The sequence below is a fragment of the Pteronotus mesoamericanus genome, unplaced genomic scaffold (assembly GCF_021234165.1).
Source record: "Pteronotus mesoamericanus isolate MK-2021 breed Mesoamerican mustached bat unplaced genomic scaffold, CSHL_Meso_final contig_52, whole genome shotgun sequence".
Lineage (NCBI taxonomy): Eukaryota > Metazoa > Chordata > Mammalia > Chiroptera > Mormoopidae > Pteronotus > Pteronotus mesoamericanus.
In genome coordinates this window covers 12,666,151-12,675,921 of record NW_026555189.1, presented here as the reverse complement: position 1 = coordinate 12,675,921, position 9,771 = coordinate 12,666,151, and the positions used below count along the sequence as shown (strand labels likewise).

At 48.0% G+C, this 9,771-nt stretch overlaps 1 protein-coding gene across 1 annotated transcript; it reads right to left on the bottom strand.

Moving 5' to 3' along the window:
- Positions 1-4,429: 4,429 nt before the first annotated feature.
- On the bottom strand, positions 4,430-8,658 carry LOC129075075 (dipeptidase 3-like). The gene is made up of 10 exons (XM_054579040.1): positions 8,309-8,658; positions 7,848-7,974; positions 7,232-7,361; positions 6,974-7,115; positions 6,667-6,736; positions 6,358-6,534; positions 5,963-6,047; positions 5,382-5,457; positions 4,767-4,902; positions 4,430-4,672 (listed from the first exon to the last, which is right to left on the bottom strand). Exons 1-10 carry the CDS (start codon positions 8,572-8,574, stop codon positions 4,430-4,432), a joined length of 1,452 nt encoding a protein of 483 aa, XP_054435015.1. The 5' UTR covers positions 8,575-8,658.
- Positions 8,659-9,771: the final 1,113 nt, after the last annotated feature.

Below are 9,771 nucleotides of genomic sequence, written 5' to 3'. Positions count from 1 at the left end.
TGACTGACCAAGTAGCCTGCACCATCAGGGTACTCACAGGCAAAACGAAAAATACATTTGAGAAGCAAAGACATTTCAAAAGAAAAGATGTATCAGGAAAATTATTAGAATACATTGATCAGCAATTCAAAATTAGTCTAACAAAAGATAAGGGAGACTATCAGCAGTATGAAACAGGGAAATATTAAAAAGGAGAAATATAAGATATGAGAAATAAAATTGTTCCAGTGATTTATTGCTACATAACAAATTACCCCAATACATAGTAGCTTAAAACAACAATTAACAAAAACATTCATTTGTTCACAAACCCTTAAGTTGAGTAAAGCTTATCTCTACTTCACATGGCATCAGTTGGGGCCAGAGGATTTACTTCCAAGACGACTCACTCATGTGACTAGCACGTTGTTTTTGTCTGTGGGCAAAGAGCTCAGTGGGACTGTGGAGCAGAGCACTGGTCCTCTGCATGCGGACCTGTCTATGGACTGTGTGGCTTCCTCATGCTTTAGTGGCAGCAGTCTGTGGATAAGCCTCCCAAGGAGCAGGGAGTAGATGCTAACAGTTTCTCTAGGCCTAGGCCTGGGCCTGGAAACAGGCACACTATCACTTCTGCGTATTTTACAGGTCAAGTAGTTACAAAGCCCAGATTCAAAAAGGGATGGGAAGGCATAGCACTCATCTGTGGATGGAAGAAGTATCCAAGAAATATAGCACCAGGTATAAAAATTACTGCAATAATATTTGAAACAAAGAACACAGTAGGTGATCTAATAGCAGGAAGTTATAGTTGAGAATGAATTAGAAAGTTGGAGCCCTGACTGGTGTGGCCCAGTGGATAGAGGTGGTGGTTACACAACATTGTGAATGTACTAAATGTTACTGAATTATTCATTTTAAAATGGTTAAGTTTATGGTATGTTAAGTTCATTTCAATAAAAAGAAATTTCTAGAGCTAATATACCATCACTGTAGAAGATTTCAACACAACTGTCATGGTTACAAATAGGTCAAGAAAAACCCCCCAGCAGGGATAGGAAAGATTTTAACGATGCAATTAATGAGCTTGACCTAATGGACATGTATATAGTTCTGTATCTAGTAATTGGAAAATTATATATTTTTGTCAAGTGTACTTGGGACACTTACAGAAACCGATCATTGGTTGTAAAGAATACCTCAGTGGAATTTCTGCTTCCAACCATGATGGCACAATAGGGGCCAAATTTACATTTCTGTGTATATTAAATAGAACTGTATAAAACGGTGGTTTTGAGACATTGGGCAATAGGTGATACAGGACTGTGATGCCAGGTGGAAGAGAAATAAATGGTGTGAGCCTTATGATTGTACTAGCTTATTCCCTAGAGATAAATTCCATACTGTAGTTTGGGAGTGGGAGGAGTGGGGAACCTCAACTCAGAACCCAATGGTCTTGCTGAATTGAGAAGGAAAAAAAAATCTCTGCATTCGGGAAAGCCAAAGCAGCTGGAATTTGCAGGACAGACAGAATACCATTGAGGAGGATGCTACACAAAAAGAGAAGCCTGGAGATCTATAGAGGGTCCCTTTGAGTCAGCCAGAAGATTGATCTGTACACACATAAGAGGAAGTTCATACAAGACCAGAGAAGGAACCACTGGAAAGATATTGGCCGAATAATTCCTGGAGCTCACATAGTTTGTGTTCCTGCCAGCTAGAGGGAAAGACCTTTTGACATACGCACCATTGATTGGTGCGTAAGAAAGGCATTGCCTTAGTAGTCAGGTTAAATTAGCTTTAGATGAAATAACCATTGCCCTGACAATGCATTGAGGTCACCCCGTAGAAACAGGATAGACCCATCCTCTCCAAAATTTCATTCAGTTGTCAAGACTAATAAAGCTACATGCACTCCAAGAGGATAGAAATGTTATTACACCATGAGGCCCTGTTGGGGGAACAGGATGACTTCCCAAGCCAGTCCAAAAATGGCTTCAGAGAGCGAGAAAGGACACTCACTGACTTGCAGCTTAGGGATATACAAGTAAATAGCCAATAAGCACAGGAAAAGAAGCTCAACATCATGAGCTATTAGATAAACACAATCAAAACCACAATGTGAGATTGGTGATTGAGATATCATTTCACACGCTTTACATTAGCTATTATAAAAAAAGAAAGAAAGATAAGAGCTGGGGAGGATGTGGAGAAATTGAAACCCTTGTACATTGCTGGGGTGGGGATGTAAAATGGCACAGCTGCTATTGAAAACAATTTGGTGGTTTTGCACAAAGCTAAACCTAAAATTACAGTGTGACCCAGCAATTCCATCCTATGCATATACGCAAAAGAATTAAAAGTAAGGACTCAAACAGATACCTGTATGCCAATGTTTATGGCGTAGCCAAAAGATGGAGATAACCTGTTTCTTTTCCATCAACAGGTGAATAGATAACAAACTGTGATCTATGCACCCCAGGGACTGTTATTCATCCATAAAAGGAAATAAAGTCTGATATATGCTGCAACATGGGTGAACCTTGAAAGACATTATGTTATATGAATAAGCTAGATGCAAAAGGACAGTTGTATAATTTCCCTTATATAAGTTGGCTGAAATAGAAAAATTCGTAGAGACTGAAAGTAGAATAGCGGTCACCAGGAGCTGAGCCAAGGGCCAATGGGGAATCATGCCTAATGAATGCAAAGTTTTTATTTGATGTAATGAAAAAGTTTTGGAAGTAGTGGTGATGTTTGCACAGTATTTGTAAGTGAAATTAATGTCACTGATTTGTCTTCTTAAAAATGTTTTAAATGGCCCTGGCTGGTGTGGCTCAGTGGATTGAGCACTGGCCTGCAAAGGGTCGCTGGTTTGATTCCAAGTCAGGGCGTGTGCCTGGGTTGCAGGCCAGGTCCCCAGTGAGCGGCCAGTGAGAGGCAACCACACATTGATGTTTCTCTCCCACTCTTTCTCCTACTCATCCCCTCTCTCTAAAAATAAATAAGTCCTTAAAAAAATTACCAAAAAAGGTTTAAAATGGCAAATTTATCTTATATATCTTGACAACTTAAAAATAATGTAATATACAATAACCATTGAACTGTACATTTTAAATGGGTGAATTGTATGGTATATGAATTATATGTCAATAAAGCTTTTTAAAAACAAACAAAAAACCCTAGTATATAATTAATTAAATAATTCTAATATTTAGAGGATGGTGAGAGGAAAAGAAGGGAGTAAGAGCTAAAAATCTGCAATTTTCAAATTTCTGATTCAATGAATAATCATGAAATTGATGACTAAATAGCTGTCAGTTATATATTGTATTATTTAGGAGTATGGAGGAAAATGCCAGTAAATACTAACAGTTAAAAACGTTTCAGGTGATTGCTGGGAGAGTGGGGAGTGAGAGGACAGTATAGGGACTGTTCACACTATTTGGCAGCTCAATGTGTTATCACAAAGTAAACATCTAAATGACCACTACCAAAGTCAAGGTGTAGACCTTGCCAGGCCCCAGAAGCTCCTTCATGCCTCCTTCACCTGTCATCTTAAACAACCTGATGCTAATGATTACTGTCTCGGTTTCTTACATAAAAGCACGACCTGAGCATGCATCCCTAAACATTGATTAACTTTTCTGTTAAAAAAAAAACAACTTCTGCCTTGGCTGGTGTGGCTCAGTGGATTGAGCACTAACCTGTGAAATGAAAGGCCACTAGTTCAGTTCCCAATCAGGGCACATGCCTGGGTCGTGGGGCAGATCCCCAGTTTGGGGAACACAAGAGGCAACCACACACTGATGTTTCTTTCCCTCTCTTTCTCCCTCCCTTTCCCTCATTTTAGAAATTAATAAAGTAAAACAATCTTCAAAAAATAAAATATAAAAATTTCTACCACTCTGTGGCTTGCTTTCTCACTCTTATTAGTGGTAAATTATGATAAGCGTGTTATTAATTTTAATGTAATTTAGCTTACCCATTTTGTCCATTTTTTAAATTTTATTTCTTTATTTTTAGAGCTAGGGGAAGGGAAAGAGAAAGATGGGGAGAGAAACATTGATGTGCGAGAGATACATCAATGGGTTGCCTCTAGCATGCCCCCAGCTAGGAGTCAACTCTGAATTTGATTCATTTGTGTTCTGTGGGCTTTCAGCATAAAATATGGTAAGATGCCTCTGCCTTCCTGAGATGAGACAAAGCTGGAGGGCACTAGGAGCCACTCACCTTGGGCAGCTAGAGCTAGACCACAAGACCCCTCACCATGCAAGAGCCTCCTGGATCCCACCCCTCGCCCCCTGTCATGTCAAAGAGAAAGGACACTCACACCTGGTTTGATGCTCAAAATATTTATTCTTAGCATATGCTTGTGCCTGGATGACTAGGAGAGGGAATTTGTGAGACTTTGCGAGACTTTGCTAAGGTGACCTCTGGGGAACTGGCCAGGTCACCAGAGCCCCAGGATGAAGATTGAGAAGGTGGCAGTAACCACGAAACCTAGAACAGAGTGTGGGGGGGCTTTTGAGGGTCTCTGGAGAATATGACTGGTTGGTCTCTTGGACACCTCTGGGTGTGTGGCCGGGTGCTCACGCTGAGACTGAGACAGGAGATGGGAGTGGCAGGACCTGCCCACCTGCCTGTCCGGAAACTCATCCTCTGCAGGGCTCTGCCCACTGCTTTCATCTCTCACCTGGGGGTAGGAGTCATCAGGCAGTCGCTCCCCCAGCGTGTCCATCACCTGCTCAAACCACTGAACCATCCTTTTGCCCAGCCCAGCCTGATACCTGTTCCACCTGTCTGAAGACCCGCAGCAGATTTCCACGAAGGACACCCTGAAGCTCTTCCTCACTCCAGCCCCGCCTCAGCAACTCTTCTATCAGAACTGGGTATGTAGACACATTCTCCAGCTCCTGAGGAAACCTGTGTGGCCACCAGCCACCCAGCGGTGGGACCCGGGCCCTGATCACCACTGGTCTAGGCTCACTATACCAACAGCCCCAGTCACTTATGGGAAATTGAAGGCCATATGCTTCAGTCTGCTGAAGGCAACTTAGGAAGCTCCTTGGAGACTGGACTTCTGCAGCATCTAACCATTGAGCAGATGATCAGTTCACAACAGATCTGCTGCGCTGAGAGTGGAGCTCGTGCAGGACAGATGAGCTCTGCCCAGAGGAGGGGAGTAGTTAACTAGGGTGAGGACCTGGAGCAGCAGGGGGTCCAGTGGGCCACAGAAGGGACAGGGAGAGCCCAGGAAACAGGCCCTGGGACTGGGGAAACGTTAGGTTGTTTGGAAGGCAAGAGCCTGCCATTGAGGCTTGAAGGATGGGAGGACCATGAGATGGGGAACTATAACTCCCTGCTGTAGCGCAGCCCAGGAAAAACCCCAGGAAAACACTCACCGGCCAGACCCATCATAATTTCCACCAATCCCAATGAATTCAGATCCAATGACTGCTCTGATGTGGTCAAAGTGATCTAGAGAGTGGAGGTTAGTGGTGGGCAGCACTGGGCTGGAGTTTGGCCCTGGGACCAGCCCTGGTCCAGGGAAGCTCAGCCCTGGCCAATTCCCTGCTCACAGTACTCCAGGTCATGGCAGCAGATTCCAGAGAGCTCCTGGCCTGCTGTGAGTTCTGACAGGGCTACAGGCTGGACACTGGACCTAGAGTGAACCTCAGAGCCACCCCTTCGGAACTTTTCCTGCTCAGGAGCCACCTTGGGAGCCTAGCTGGGGCTCTGCTTGCCCTGTCCAGAGGGGTGGGAGTAAAAATAAGATGCAGACGCAGAACTGCCTGCCCAACCCCATCAACATTGACTGTGGGTCCACATCTGGGAGGTAGTGAAGAGCCGTATGTACTCCCCTGGGTTGTTGGGAAGTCTGTCCCTTGCCCAAGAGGTGTGCTAGACAGCTGGAGCTGTCCTGAGGGCCCCGATGGCCACAGGCCCAAGCTAGAACTGCACAAGGAATTGAGGTGGGGCTCACCTGCCACAGTGGACACGTTAGCAAAAAGGTTGCACTGTAAAACCCCCATGGACAGCGTCACCATCACGATGCCACCATTCTTCTTCTACAGGGATAAACAAGTGGATACTTAGTTTGGCCCTTCTAGTCTACTGGCCTGCCCCTTGTGTCCCCAGGGCCCTGGTGGGACAGTGCCCAGTCCTGGCTTGAGGGGCTGGAAGATACTTCACCTCCTCTGGTGAAGTTCCAGAGTGGGTTCCTGAGTGGAACTGATTGGACTTGAGTTTCAGAGATTGGGAGGATTAACTGGCCTTGGGTCCAAAAGTGAGACCTGGCCTGGTAGCTTTGTTCAGGGTCAAGAATCTTTGTATGACTCATGCTTAGCCCTAGGTTTGAGGGCTGAGGTAGCCACTCACCAGAAGTTGCAGGATGTCATCAGGAACATTCAGCACATTGTCACACACAGCTCTGGCAGCTGAGTGGGAGAAGATCACAGGAGCCCTTGATACCTTCAGCACTTGTTGCACCAAGGTGTCCGATGCATGGGACAAGTCCACCATCATGCCCAGGCGGTTCATTTCCCCTACCACCTTCTGTGGGAGAGGTTTGGTTTTGTTTTTGTTTTTGTTTTTTTAAATTTGGGGTGTGTGTGTATGTCAGGGATGCACGCATGTACAATAATCTATAAGGAATGGGTGGATTAGGGCAGGGAATGGGGTACTCACCTCACCAAAGTTTGTCAACCCGCTGACGTTGGCGTAGAAGTGGTATTGAAACTTTGTGGAACTCTCTGCCCTGCAGAACAGCCAGAGAAGGCAATCTAGTGGGCCACATCTTGGCCATTAGAGCCTGGGGCCTCTGCATTCCCTCTGTTCATCCATCCCACCTCTAGAACAAGGTAAGGACCAAGGCCCAGCTGCCATCTGGGGGGATGAGGGACCTGTGGCAGTCCAGCCTCCCTCTCTGGACTCCTCTGTCCTCACCTCTCTGGCAGTTTCCCTGCAGTGCCATCTATCATTCCACTATGCTCACCAGGGTGTGCTGCAGGTGAAGGTGAGCGTCAGGTAGCGCACTCCCAGCAGATAAAAACTACGCAATACAGAGAGGCTGCTGTCCAGTGAGTGACCACCTTCGACGCCAATGAGGCAGGCCAGCTTTTGAGTGCTGTTCAGATCTAGAAGAGGGTGGATAATCAAGTGCTGTGCCTGGTTATGCTCAGTGCTATGTTCAGGGGCCAGAGCCAGAAGCACCAGAGTAAGCCCTTGATTATCCCCCGATTCGACAGCCCACCTTCGGCTGAGGTCACGAGCTCCAGTTCAGTGTAGGAAGCACACATACGACGAATGAGATCAATCTGCTCCAGCGTGAGGCGCACGGCATCCTGGTCCTGGGTCTGGCAAGGGGCGTAGGCTGACCAGAACTAGGGGTAGGGCCCAGGGGTCCAGGATGAGATCAGGCCTTGACCTGGCACTCCTTCTCTGCCCCCAAGGTACTCATCTGGGTCAGTGGCCCAACTGAGGCACTGCATGACCCCATGGCACCTTAATGACTATTCAGCTTGCAGCCAGCAGCCAAACTCTGAACTTATGACACATCGTCATTGCATGCTGTTTGTCCATGTGCTGTGTGGATGCCCCAAGGCTAATCCACCAAGTCCTTTGTGATTCCAGCATTTCTCACAATAACCAGGGATTTTTCTGGTCACTTTCTGTGCTTCTCCACAGAACCTAGGAACCCATGTGGCCAGCTTGTCTTGGCCTCCAATACCTCCAAACTCCCCAGCAGCCATTCGGTGACACATTGTATGTTCTATACCTAGTCACCGAGAGGACTGCCTACTTAGGTTTCTGTGGCCTCCATGTTCCCCAGAAGCCATGTTGTGGCATCCCGTGTGTCCCTGTTTTACCTGGGCACCCACGAGGCCATCCCTAAGCTTGTCCAGGCTGGTCTGGCCGAAACTGAAGTTGCGTAGGTTAACATCTTGTAGTCTGTTCTGAAAAAGCTCTCTCAGGAGCAGGGGTAGATGGTTGTGGCTGGGGGCGACAAGGCGAGGTTAGAGCAGGACCATGAGCTCCAGGTGAGGCAGGACATGGCAACCTGCATGGGTCTGTCCTGTCTTGTCCCACCGTTCTGTCCCACTCTACCCTCTTGCCTCACACAGACCACACGGAGACCTCTGGAGGCTCAGCTTGGGAGTTAGGGATTCCACCAGAAAGGATAATGAGGGGAAGGGGGCCCATGAATGATGGTGGAGTGTAACTAGGGGCGGTGTGAGGGAGACTCCTCACTAACTCTGCACGCTCAGGACCCCTCCCCTGCCTAGGGGTGAGTTCATCCACCACAGGCCCGCACACCGCTTCTACGCACCCATCCACTAGCGGGAAGTCCCGCATCAAGGCCCGCGCGTGCTCCTGCAGTCTCCGGGCTTTGAGGGTTTCTGGCGGGGTTGGGGCACTAGGGATGCCGGGCGTGGTCGTGTCGCTGGTGGTTCCCAGCTCTGCTGGCGAGCTGGGTGCACCCCACTTTGTCTGGGCACGGGCTACTGGCTGTGGCAGCAGCGACAGCAAGAACAGCAGACGCAGCAGAGGCTGCGGGCTAAGCACGCGGAGACACTCGAAGACCGCGGGCCGCATGCTGCAGCGGTCCTGGCAGGCGGGCAGATGGCGACGACGGGGTCCCGACCGTCGTTTTAGCCAACTCAGTGGCGCGGCCTCGTGAGGAGAGCCAAGATGCCAGGAAAACGCCCGGGGATCCGCAAAGCAAAGCGTCGCACTGCGTGGCCGCCAGGGGGCGGCACGGCCTTCCTACCCTCAACCGGAGAGCACCCCAATGGGCCAGGCCCGCCCCCGCCGCGAGCGCCCTCTGGCGACGCATTGCGGGCTCCCTCCGCCCGGCCTCCCTCCGCCAGGCTCCTCTCCTGGAGCGACAGACTGACTAAAGGAGTGGGCCAGCGCCGGGATCTGGGAGGGCCTAGGAATGTTCCTAATCTCGCCCGTAGTCAGACAAGTCGCAGGTCTATGTGGAGTTTTAGTTGCGGGGATGTGTCTCCAACATGTCAACTATTGCATAAAATTCTAAGTCCCGACTCAGAAGAGTGAATTACCGGTAGATCTCTCTTGACTGACAGAAAAAAAGTTTCCTATATATGTAATGAAAATGAAATTTAAAAATAAATTTATGGGAGACCATTTTGTTTTAGCATCTAGTGTTGAAATTTGCTTCTGTACATGTTAATATATGTACCAAAAAAAAAAAAAAAAAAAAAAAGACTCTGGAGGACTATGCCTACTAAACAGTTAATATAGCCATCTTGGGAAGGGGGCTACCAACTCCCTGGTCAATTTATGTATTATCTCCTTCTCTGATACAGTTATCCCGGCTGAGGGAATCTGTTGGTAGTGCTGGTGAGGGCTGGCCAGGGTCTTAGGACGCTAGTGGAGGCACCAAAGCAGTGGCTGAGCCTTGAGAGGATGGGGCCTGGATCCGGCCGGGGGAGTGGAGAGGGCATCCCAGGTTGGCCAGTGGCCCAGGCAAAGGTCTGGTTTGGGCAGGATGACTGTGCTGTGGCGGAGGAACTGGAAGACCCTTGAAGGCATGGAGGGTGATAAGGTCAGGTTAGAGCTCTTGGTGCTAAGAGCATGGTGCGGGGAGGGTTTTAGGTTTGACACATGATTTCACCTGGGGCAGAAATCCTCCTTCAATACAAGGTGGTTTCCAGGTTGGCCATAGTCCTGAACGGTATAATTCATTGTTTTCTGCAGAAAAAGCCCTAATTTAGGGAGAATTGATTTCAGAACTGCACTTGGGTGGCATCTGAGCCTCCTGGGCCT

Coding starts and splice junctions, on each gene's coding strand:
- LOC129075075 (XM_054579040.1), bottom strand. CDS start 8,574: ATGCGGCCCGCGGTCTTCGAGTGTCTCCGCGTGCTTAGCCCGCAGCCT. Junction 7,362..7,847: donor ATGGCCTCGTGGGTGCCCAG/GTAAAACAGGGA, acceptor CCCTACCCCTAG/TTCTGGTCAGCCTACGCCCC. Junction 6,535..6,666: donor GGTTGACAAACTTTGGTGAG/GTGAGTACCCCA, acceptor CCTCTCCCACAG/AAGGTGGTAGGGGAAATGAA.